Source organism: Heptranchias perlo, chromosome 29 (assembly GCF_035084215.1).
Source record: "Heptranchias perlo isolate sHepPer1 chromosome 29, sHepPer1.hap1, whole genome shotgun sequence".
Taxonomy (NCBI): Eukaryota; Metazoa; Chordata; class Chondrichthyes; order Hexanchiformes; family Hexanchidae; genus Heptranchias; species Heptranchias perlo.
This window is the reverse complement of record NC_090353.1, coordinates 33578256-33590883: the sequence shown is the minus strand read 5'-3', so window position 1 is coordinate 33590883 and position 12628 is coordinate 33578256. Positions and strand designations below refer to the sequence as shown.

Below are 12628 nucleotides of genomic sequence, written 5' to 3'. Positions count from 1 at the left end.
GACCCACTGCGTCCCCAGACAATCCCACAATTTTAAAGGGTTTATAGTAGAAGCCTGCAGGGTGAACACGGTGCAGTGAGACTTACAGACTGTGGCTCGGATTACAGGCAATCGAGATGGACACTGCAGGACTCAGCGCACTGCAGATTCTCAGCCGTTACAAATTTAAAGGGGCACCGTCATCCAGAAACAGAGCTCGTCAAACTTTGGTCAAACACACAGCCACCCTCTTCAATACGATATTCGTTGCTGCATTGCGAATGAAAGAAAGAAAGTCTTTCACGACCTCAGGACATCCCAAAGCGCTTTACAGCCAATGAAGTTCCTTTTGAAGTGTAATCACTGTTGTAATGTAGGAAACCTGGTGGCCGATTTGTGCACAGCAAGATCCCACAAACAGCAATGTGATAATGACCAGATAACCTGTTTTGGTGATGTTGGTTGAGGAATAAATAATGACCAGGACGCTGGGGAAAACTCCCCTGCTCTTCTTCAAAATTGTGTCATGGGATCTTTTAGGTCCAGCCGAAAGGGCAGATGGGGCCTCAGTTTGATATTTCATCGGAAAGACGGCACCTCCGACAGTGCAGCACTCCCTCAGTACTTCACTGGAGTGTCAGCCTGGATTTTGTCTTCAAGAGTCTGGAGTAGGACTTGAATAAGGATTTGTCGATTTTGTTTTCCCTCTATGACTTTGCATGGAAGACTCCAAGCAGGGGTCATTCTTGAGGGAGTTATATAAATTGAACCCCGATAACACGTTTTGAGATTGCTACAAATTCTGGATCCAGGGGTGGGGGGTCGAAATGACACAGGCTCGAGCCCAGGAAGGGAGGAATGGTGCAGAGACAGTTTAGATTTAACTATTTTACAGAGTGCTGTGAGACCTTTCAGGAGCGAGATTAGAAAACATTTCTACACACAAAGGGTTGTAGAAGTTTGGAACTCTCTTCCGCAAACGGCAATTGATACTAGCTCAATTGCTAAATTTAAATGTGAGATGGATAGCTTTTTGGCAATCAAAGGTATTAAGGGATATGGGCCAAAGGCAGGTATATGGAGTTAGATCACAGATCAGCCGTGATCTTATCAAATGGCGGAGCAGGCACGAGGGGCTGAATGGCCTACTCCTGTTCCTATGTTCCTATGAGTATGGAATGGACTGGCTGAGGAGTGGAAAAGTGGTTGGATATTTGAGGGAATGGACAATTTTGGGCCATTAGTTTTCGGGATTGGTCAGATCACCTGTAAAGTCTTTCCTGGTCCTTCACTTTCCTATGTTCCCGTGTAGGACAATTGCCCCTTTAAGTTCTCCCACTTTGGACCAGTCAGCACTTTGGTCAAGTGGTGTAACACTACTGACTGGCTGTTCCAGCATATTGCAGCCTTAAAGAATGGGGAGAGCTCTCTCTGACTGGTGAAGGACTTTCAATGTCACGTTTAAACCTCTTTGCCAGCAAGATGTTCATCGTTCCAGGAACTTGCAGAGAGCCCAGTTCTGCCAACACCAAGGAAATTAAAACCTCCGCAACAGCTCCTTTGATGAGACAGAAATATCTGTGTTTTATCAGCAAGCAGATTTAAAAAGAAAAACTCCTCCCTGACAGTGCACAGTGATTCATTAATTCAGCATTGAAAGAATTCTACACCCGAAAAGACTCAAGGGGACAGGGGGAAGGGTCAGAAAGTGAGGGGCACATTGCAAGACTGAGCAATATGAAATATTTTTTTAAAATTGGCATTTACATAGCATCCTTTTGTATAGTTCAAACATATCAAAGAGCGTCACGTACAGTTTTAAGCAGAAGGATTTCTTGTGTGGACAGACACGACAGCTACTTCGCACACAGCAAGATCCCACAAACAGCAATGAGATGAATAACCAGGTTAATCTATTATTTTTTTTGATGGTGTTGTTTAAGGGAGGAACGTCGGCCAGGACACCGGCCAGAACTCCCTGCTCTTCTACAGGTAGAGTCCTTAACGCTGACAGTCATGGTCTGATGTCTCATCGGAAGGACCACACCTGTAACTTCGCTAAAGTGTCAAATAATATATCTGGAGTGGGGCTTAACCCCACAACCTTCTGACTCAGAGGCAAGAGTTCTATTAATTGAGCCAAGCTTATTTACCGAAGCTAACAACTGATGGTAAGAATATGCTTACTCCGGATTTTTTAACAACAATCTGCGCTTCCCCATCCTATCCGATCCTGTGCGTCCTGTAACAGCAACTTGCATTTATACAGCGCCTTTAACGTAGTAAAACGCCCCAAGGCGCTTCACAGGAGCGTAATCAAACAAAATTTTGACGCCGAGCCACATAAGGAGATATTAGGACAGGTGACCGAAAGCTTGGTCAAAGAGGTAGGTTTTAAGGAGCGTCTTAAAGGAGGAGAGAGAGGTAGAGAATTCCAGAGGTCAGAGCCTAAGTAGCTGAAGGCACGGCTGCCAGTGGTGGAACGAAGAAAATCGGGATGCGCAAGAGGCCGGAATTGGAAGAGTGCAGAGATCTCGGAGGGTTGTAGGGCTGGAGACATCTCTTCATGAGCGTTGTAGGGCTGGAGACATCTCTTCATGACCTCACTCTCTAGCTCCTTAAGATTCATTTCCACTGGTTTTATTCTTATTGTTGGGCCAGAGAGGAAGCTTTACTCTGCACATGGCTGGGCCACACTTGGCCTGTGAGTGCTTGATGCCGACACTGGATCCACAAATCGTTCCACACTCTAACACTGACCTGCCTGACCTTAAGGAGCAGAATATATGTTAAAAGAAAAACCACCAGTGCAATTGTTTTGCTGCTCCTAAAAACTATTTGAATCGTACTGCTTACCATACCGTAAAAGACAGATGGTGGGTCATGGAAGAAGGGATAGTCCGTGAGGAAGAGCAGGTAGGTGCTGTAGGACCAGGACGCCATGTAGAAAATCAGCTTCCACGCACTTTCCGGCATTTTGGCTGCATCTCTGGGGTGAAGGTCACACCAGCGGGCCAGCGGCTGAAAGAGAGAGTGAGAAACGGCAATAGTCACCACATCTGGTCAGAAGCAGGTTGCTAACTTCAGGCGCTGGTTATCTATTTCGGTCTAATTGCTGCTCTCATCCCCTCAAGTTATCTCTGTTCCAACTCCATGCTGGGGGGGGGGGGGCCGTGAAAACAGTTCTGCAAACCTGGTAGTCCTTCGTTCACTCGCCCCAAATAGGAATTCTTCATGTGTGAACCTAGACAGTGAGCGTTGGCAGCCTATTCGACTATGGGAGGCATCACGGCCAAGCCTGATCCTGTCTTCACTTAACACGTACACATCTGGATTCACTGGGCTGTGATCAGAAGTGGGAATCTGGGTTCATTTTTCCCTCCCGCGGCCCAGAAGCGCTGTGGCCAATTGTAGCCCCCTCCCTCTCCCTCCCTCCTAACCGGCTGAGATCGGCTGATTAACCACAGACCAGGGATGGAATCTCGTGCTCTTTTGATCAGTTATATCCGGAAACCTTGTGTCTAAGGCATTAACTGTGTCTATTATTTTTCTCTCATCCTGAAGGAATTTTGATTGTGAGGGGAGGGGGAGACGGAATTTACTCAGTAAAATCCTGACAAACCCCCAATCGAATTTTAATAAAAATATAATGTTTGGTAAATGGTTTAATTTTTTTTTTTAAGATGTTAAAGATTGAACTCAGTTACAAAAAGGTCACATATTAAAATATTTAAAGAATGCACCAAATGCAAAGGAGGAAACATTTAATGGGGCGCGAGGGGAAGTGGGAATAAATGAAATTCCTATTGAGCTGATGCAGGTCCAATCTTCACACGCATCTCAACACAACTCGGCAGAAGCTGGAGGATTTTTTCCCCCTCCTTTCCGATTTTCTCCCCTCTTTCCCCGAAGGACATTGACCCTTGCTGGGGTCCAGTTCCAGATGCAACAGCACCCCCACCGATTGGCCATTCTTCATGTGTGAACCTAGACAGTTACGTGTCGGCAGACTATTCGACAATAGCGGCATCGCAGCCTAATCCCTGCCCGCACAAGCACACCTGCCAGCGGGGCCTTACTGGATCCCTGGTTGGTAGTGCCCTAAAGTGCGGAGAGGGGAACAAAGGCCGATTACAGTGCCCCTATCGCTGTCTTGACTGAGATCAGTGAACTTAGCACAATCTGGAATTCCAACTGGCCTGGCTCAGGTCCACACTGGGCGGTACATCTGCCAGTAGCAACAGCCAGTTTTTATCCTCATTTTGGAAATGTAACAGGGTAAATTTTATCCAAGTATTACCTTTTTTGCAATACAAAGACAAAGTCATACAATACAAGTTAGACCCGTGGGTCCATTTCATCAGATCGCTCCTCACCCCTCACCCCTCCCTCCCTCTCCCCCCCCCCCCTCTCCCCTCCCACCTCCCCCTCCCCCCTCCCCCTCCCCCCTCCCCCTCTCCCCCCCTCTCCCCTCCCCCTCCCCCTCCCTCCCCTCCCCCCTACCCCCTCTCCCCTCCCCCTCCCCTCATCAACCGATCTCGGAGTTACTTATTCCAATTGAAAGGGCATGCTTGTGAGACAACAACAATAACAACTTGCATTTATATAGTGCCTTTATCATAGTAAAACATCCCAAGGCGCTTCACAGCAGCGTTATTAAACAAAAATTTGACACCGAGCCACGTGAGTAGATATTAGGACAGGTGGCCAAAAGCTTGGTCAAAGAGGCAGGTTTTAAAGAGCGTCTTAAAGGAGGAGAGAGAGGTAGAGAGGCGGAGAGGTTTGGGGAGGGAATTCCAGAGCTTCGGGCCGCCAATGGTGGAGCGATTAAAATCAGGGTTGCGCAAGAGGCCAGAACTGGAGGAACGCAGAGGTCTCGGAGGGTTGTGGGGCTGGAGGAGGTTACAGAGATCGGGAGGGGCGAGGCCACGGACAGACAAAGCAATCCACTCTCAGTGGTGGTGGGGCCTCGATTGCCCACGCTGTCTCCAGGGTTTTTTGGGTGGAGGTTGGGGGAGAAATTAAAATAATAAAAATCTGCCTGCTGCTTACCGACTCCCGCTGGAAGGTGCAGCTGAAGTCCCCTACAGTTGAATAGCCTACCAACACACAGTGTCCGGCTGCGCACTTGCAAAATGGGTATTTTGTCAAGGCACTGGAGAATAGGAAATGCCTGTGAAACTACACCCCCAGCAAGAGTCTGAGGCTTCAGGGCAGTGGAAAAAATATGCATGGAAGGGGGGAGGGAGGGATCGGGAGTTAACTTGCTCACGGCTTGTGACATCATCTGAACTGCCTTGCAACACCCTCTTGGCTCAGTGTCATCCTTTACGATGCTGGGCCCCTCTGATTGGATTCCTGCCAATGCACAGCACTGACCTGTTTGGCTGGTAATGATAGCTCAGTCGTAGTTGGGTTCCTTGTGCCATTTTGGGTGGTACTAAGTGCTGTAACGTTACCCCAGGTCACCACCGACTGCAAGTGGGCAAAGAAATGCACAGCACTGAGACTGCAGATCTTTTTATACCGCACATGTAAAGACTGGGTTAGTGGCCAGACCTGGAATTATTTTTTTAATAAATTACGAGCCTAATTTTGAAACAATCACTCAATCACAATCAATTGGGTAGCACTTCTTGCCTCTGAGTCAGAAGGTTGTGGGTTCAAGCCCCACTCCAGAGACTTGAGCACATAATCTAGGCTGACGCTTCCAGTGCCAGTGCTGAGGGAGTGCTGCAGTGTCGGAGGTGCCGTCTTTCAGATGAGACAGTTAATACACAGTGTGGTCTACACATGACTGCAGTCTCGTGCCATGTGGTTGACTCTTAATGGCCTCCGAAGTGGCCTGGCAAACCTCCCAGTTGTAAGACCTTTGCTACCAAAAATAAAAAAACAAGAGAACTAATGGCCGGACGTCACAGCCCTGGAATTCCTGACCAAGCACCATTGTTGGAGGACTCATCACCACGAGTGCGGCAGTGGGTTCCAGGAGAAGGCCCATCACCACCACCACCTTCTCGGGGTAACTAGGGATGAGCAATAAATGCAGGCCTGGTCAGCATTTACCAAATCCCCAAAACAAGAAAGAAAATGTAAGAGTGCGGACCTCGGACCGAAGGAACTCATGTAATCACTTTGGGAGGGATTCACTTCTTACCAACCTTCTGAGATAGTAGCTGTAAATCTTAATGAAATGTGTAGTTATTTAAAGAGCTGACCCAACTCTGAAAGAGAAAAGGAAAAGAAAGACTTGCATTTCTATAGCGCCTTTCACAACTTTCCAAAGCGCTTTACAGCCAATGAAGCACTTTTTGAAGTCTAGTCACTGTTGTAATGCAGGTGACGCGGCAGCCAATTTGCGCACAGCAAGATCCCACAGACATCAACGAAATAAATGACAGGATAATCAGTTTTACTGATGCTGGTTGAGAGATAAATAGAAATCATAGAAATTTACGGCATAGAACGAGGCCATTCAGCCCATTGTGTCTGCACTGGCAGTAAAAGTCATCCAGCCTAATCCCACTTTCCAGCTCTTGGTCATAGCCCTGTGGGTTACGGCACTTCAAGTGCATATCCAAGTACTTTTTAAATGCAATGAGGGTTTCTGCCTCCGCCACTCTATCAGGCAGTGAGTTCCAGACCCCCATCACCCTCTGGGTGAAAAAATTTCTCCTCAATTCCCCTCTAATCCTTCTACCAATTACTTTAAATCTATGCCCCCTGGTCACTGATCCCTCTGCTAAGGGAAATAGGTCCTCCCTATCCACTCTATCTGGGCCCCTCATAATTTTATACAACTCAATTAAATCTCCCCTCAGCCTGCTTTGTACCAAAGAAAACAACCCCAGCCTATCCAATCTTTCCTCATAGCTAAAATTCTCCAGTCCTGGCAACATCCTCGTAAATCTCCTCTGTACCCTCTCTAGTGCTATCGCATCTTTCCTGTAATGTGGTGACCAGAACTGTATACAGTACTCAAGCTGTGGCCTAACTAGTGTTTTATACAGTTCCCTGTATAACCGCCCTGCTCTTATATTCTATACCTCGGCTAATAAAGGAAAGTATCCCGTATGCCTTCTTAACCACCTTACCTACCTGTCCTGCTACCTTCAGGGATCTGTGGACATGCACTCCAAGGTCCCTCACTTCCTCTACACCTCTCAGTATCCTCCCATTTATTGTGTATTCCCTTGCCTTGTTTGCCCTCCCCAAATGCATTACCTCACACTTCTCCGGATTGGTCGGGACACCGGAAAGAACTCCCCTGCTGTTCTTCGAAATAGTGCCATGGAATCTTTTACATCCACCTGAGAGGGCAGACATTTAACATCTCAATCGAAAGACAGTGCAGCACTCCCTCAGTACTGTACTAAAGTATACACCATCCTGTGTGTAACACACTCCATCCACACAGTGCCCTCTCTATTCACCATCCTGTGTGTAACATGCTTACTCTATGCAGTACCCTCCCTATTCACTATACACCATCGTATGCGTAACACATTCCCTCTATGCAGTCCCCTCTCTGTTCACCATCCTGTGGGTGTAACACACTCCCTGTATACTGTACCCTCTCTATCCACTACACACCATCCTGCGTGTAACACACTCCCTGTATACTGTACCCTCTCTATCCACTACACACCATCCTGCGTGTAACACACTCCTTGTATACTATACCCTCTCTATCCACTACACACCATCCTGTGTGTAACACACTCCCTGTATACTGTACCCTCTCTATCCACTACACACCATCCTGTGTGTAACACACTCCCTGTATACTGTACCCTCTCTATCCACTACACACCATCCTGCGTGTAACACACTCCCTGTATACTGTACCCTCTCTATCCACTACACACCATCCTGCGTGTAACACACTCCTTGTATACTATACCCTCTCTATCCACTACACACCATCCTGTGTGTAACACACTCCCTGTATACTGTACCCTCTCTATCCACTACACACCATCCTGCGTGTAACACACTCCCTGTATACTGTACCCTCTCTATCCACTACACACCATCCTGTGTGTAACACACTCCCTGTATACTGTACCCTCTCTATCCACTACACACCATCCTGTGTGTAACACACTCCCTGTATACTGTACCCTCTCTATCCACTATATGTCACCACATGAAAAACCCTCTATTTCCAAAATTCAGTAACCAAGACCGCAAACCACAGGAAGCGTTGCCGACCTGTGATGTGATCTAACATACCTTCAGGTTCCATCAGATTGGAAAACCTTTCATCCTATTTCATGAGGCATCCCTTTCATCTTCAAACAGCATCAGAAAGCCTCTACATGAACGGCACTGGCTGCCACACAGGAAGAAAACTATTTTAAAGGGAACAAAATTAATAATCTGGTATTTATTATAAATGAGAACAGGGCACTGGAACACTTTACAGAAAGAAAGGAAGACTCACATTTAGACAGCACCTTTCACAACCTCAGGACATCTCAAAAGCGTTTTACAGCCAATTAAGTACTTTTTGAAGTGTAGTCACTGTTGTAATGTAGGAAAGGCTAATATAGCATCGAACTCACCTTTACCAACAGGAATAATAATCAGGGACAACATAATATGATCAGAACAGATCCAGGCCAACATAGAACATGACACAGGAGCATATAGGGGCACCATCTACAAACTGCAGAGAGTATAGCCTTTGATCTCTAGCAATGACCAAATATGGGTTAAGCACAGTCAATTGGTATAATAGATCACCTTGCCCAGGCTACCACTTTTAAGCAGGATCAGAGCAGCTTCAGCAACCCTGCTTCTCGTATGGGACTGTAGAGGAATAATGGAGCCATACAGCTGTTTTCATTCCAGGTGTGTCAACCCTGAAGTTCTGTCCCTTTCGTTGTTGCGGTTTTCAGTTTTTCTGCTTCACCCTGTTTGCTGCCATTATTGGCCCTTTCCATCTCATTTGTGTATATTTGCTTTGCACCAGTACTTAGCTATTTTGACTCATTACTTTCATCTGTAGTTTTCTATTCATCATTTCTCAGGGTGTGGATGACACTGGCACGGTCGGCATTTATTGCCCGTCCCTAATGGTTCTGAGAAGCTGGCGGGCCGTCTTCTTGAACCGCTGCAGTCTTTATGGCGATGTCGCTCCCACAACACCATTTATTAGGGAATCCCAAGATATTAACCCAGTAATGACGAAGGAGCTGCGCCAAATATCGGCCCCGATTTGGATGGCGTGTATCCTGGAGGGGAACTTGGAGGCGATGGTGCTCCCAAAACATTGCTGCTCTTGTCCTTGTCAGCGACAGCTGTCTCAAGGAGGGACGTGCTGTTGAAGCAACCTTGGTGATTTACTGCAGTGCATTCTGTAGATCGTGCATGCTGCAGTCACAATGTGCTGATGCACATCAGTTCTACAAAGGAGCTTCTCTTCTTCACCCCAAGAAGAATTTTCTTTAACAAAGTGGTCATTTTGCCCTTCGTGCGAGTGCTGGCTCTCTGAAAATGCCTCCCACTTACTCCCTTTCTCCATCCCCTTTTCATTTTCTTCTTTCTCACATATTTATCCATTTCGCTTTTAAAAGTTATTATGGATTCTGCTTCCACTGCTGTTTCTGGTCAGGAATTCCAGGTCCTAACAGTCCTCTGGGTTAAAAAGAAATCTTCTCCTAACCTCTCCCTGAGTTCTTTTCATGATAACCTTAAATTTATTCCCTCTAATTGGATGCTCTGAGTATCAATCATCCCGCAACCGCCAGATTTAAAGGGAAGCTAGAAAAATACACGAGGGAGAAAGGAATAGAAGGATATGCAGATAGGGTTAGATGAAGAGGGGTGGAAGGAGGCTTGTGTGGAGCGTAAACACCGGCATAGATCATTTGAGCCGGTATTAGGGGATATGGGCCAAAGGCAGGTGTATGGAGTTAGATCACAGATCAGCCATGATCTTATCAAATGGCGGAGCAGGCACGAGGGGCTGAATGGCCTACTCCTGTTCCTATGTTCCTAATGGCCTGTCTCTGTGATGTTAATTCTATATAATTCTTGTTACCGACCAAACAGCGGAAATCCTTTTCCCCCCCAGCTTATCGGATCAAAACTGCCCAGATTTGCGAACTCCTCAATCAGTTCTCCTCAACTTTCTTTGCCCTAATGAATGTTCTGATTCTGCTGCAACGCCAACACAGTCGGCTTTCTCCTGCTAGATACCGCTCTGGTGGGTCTCAGTGGGAGTGATGTTGCCTGGGGTGGTTTTGATTTAGTAGAATTTGCATATCAAATTTCGGATGCTGTAGCTGTAAATCTGCTGTGAAGATTTTAGATGAGGGAAAAAAAAAGTATTTTTAGGACGGTACCAGGATGAGGTGTCACAGTTGTGAAGATAGAATTGATGAATTAAGGCTTTTTTCAGTGGAGCACAGAAGGTTAGGGGGAAGAGAAAGAGAAAGACTTGCATTTATATAACGCCTTTCATGACCTCAGGACGAGCCAAAGCACTTTACAGCCAATGAAGTACTTTTTGAAGTGTAGTCACTGTTGTAATGTAGGAAATGTGGCAGTCGATTTGCGCACAGCAAGATCCCACAAACAGCAATGTGATAATGACCAGATCATCCGTTTGTTTTTAGTGATATCGGTTGAGGGATAAATATTGGCCCCAGGACACTGGGGAGAACTCCCCTGCTCGTCTTCTTCTAAATAGTGCCATGGGATCTTTTACTTCCATCTGAGAGGGGAGATGGGGCCTCAGTTTAACGCCTCATCTGAGAGACAGCACCTCCGACAGTGCTGCACTCCCTCAGTACTGCACTGGAATGTCAGCCTGGATTATACGCTCAAGTCTCTGGAGTAGTAAATCGATAGAGAGCATTAAGATTAAGAAGGGTTTTGGTAAAATAAATAGTGATGGATTGTTTCCACTGGTTGGCAAGATGGTACTGAGAGGGCACAAAGTAATCAAAGGGGAGGTTGGGGAAAATATTTTTTACACAGGTGGTTCGAATGTGAAATTCTCCACCACAGCCCATTGCTGAAGCATAAATTCTTCGAACAGTTACTTAGATCATTGCTTGAAAAAAAGGGTATGGGGGATGCGCAGAAGAGCAGGATTAGACTAGGTGGCTCATGTGTGGGAAAACACCAGTGTGGACTTGATGGGCCAAATGGCCTATTTCTGTGTTGTAATATTCTATGAATTACACAGATTACTGCAATTTGAATCCAAATTCATTACAGAACGAAGCCCTCGGTAGGAGCTCCCCTAATTGGTTGAGCAGGTAAGTGCTCTGTGTAGAGTGGTACGAGAGACCAGGAGGTGGCAGATTTGATGCTTGGTCTGTGATGAGGTTGCTGATTGCAATACTTGGGGCATTACAATTGGCTTCAGCGCACCTGAGCTAAGTTGGGGGGGGGGGGGAGGGATAAAAGAGTCATCCAGGGTTCCCATTCCAGTGACACTTGCTGGAGTTTGCACATCTGTGCATATTAACTGGGAACAAAATTGGGTTTGGTCTTGATGCCCACCACAGTCGAATAGTCTACTGACAATTCACTGAATGGCCGCTTGGGTGCTGCTACTCACCCAGCGAGAGTCACAGCCCTCAGGACAAGAGCGGAGAAAACGGGGAATAAAACTATGCGGGTTATTTTTTTTTTGTCTGGAGGTGCCATCCTTCAGATGAGATTTTTAAAGCCAGGCCCTGTCTGCCTGTTCTGTTGGTTCAGGTGAATGTTAAAAGATGTCATGGCTACTCTCTGAAGAAGAACAGGGAGCTCTCCCAGTGTCCCGGCCAACATTATTCCCTCAACCAACAGCAACTAAAAAAAAATACCATTTACTGGTCTTTCCAATCATGGCTGTTTGTGGGTGGTTGCTCGCGTAGAACCGCTGCCATATTTGTCTATGTAACAAGAGTCACTGCACATTGTGTGACGTGATGTTTCAAGACGTCAAGGCACTACATAACTCTCTATATAAAAACATAAACCACACAAGGGCAAAGCTCATAGTTTACGAAGATTGCAATTTCACCTCACTGGTATTCTAAAGAGCACACCTCGGTCCCCATCTTATTTTCCTGCTCATTGTACAGTAAGTACAGTTACAGAGGATGCAGGGCCCGGCGTTATCTGCAGTGACTTGCTTCCGAAGTTTGATGGGACCACCGCAAATGTCCTCAGAGGGACGAGGTCACGTAACAGGAAGCTCCCCCCTAACACAGGGACTTAAGGCCAACCGCCTACCTACTAAATATTATCATCCATTAACTAATCTAATTAGTGACTTTGCCACAGCGTATTAGAAGATATTTTGGTACTTACAAATTGTGAGCCCCTAACATCAAGGGGTGAGGGGGGCAGTGCAAAACCCCATTTGAACACATGGAGCTGTATTTGTGGTTTTTTTTAAAGAATGAGATGTATGAGAACATGTTACGATTCTCAACCACAAAATGAGGGAATCTCAATCCAAAACAGGTCCGTTTTAGCCCAACAGACTTAACTCTGCCCAAAATACTCAGTACCTGCTCTGACATTGCGTCCTATTGTCCCGAGAGACGCGGGACACCAACATCTCCCATATAAAGCCACCGCTTGTTACATTATGGTCAGATTATACATTTATCTATAAATACATTGATTCAAAGTGTAA

The 12628-nt window shown here is 46.3% G+C and overlaps 1 protein-coding gene across 1 annotated transcript in view; it reads right to left on the bottom strand.

Moving 5' to 3' along the window:
- The window catches only part of cers1 (ceramide synthase 1), a 28970-nt gene that overhangs the window by 15207 nt on the left and 1135 nt on the right, over nucleotides 1–12628 (bottom strand). Inside the window, exon 2 of the mRNA XM_067968736.1 lies at nucleotides 2841–3000. Within this exon, the coding sequence (XP_067824837.1) occupies nucleotides 2841–3000 (160 nt within the window). The remainder of the gene's footprint in view (nucleotides 1–2840; nucleotides 3001–12628) is intronic.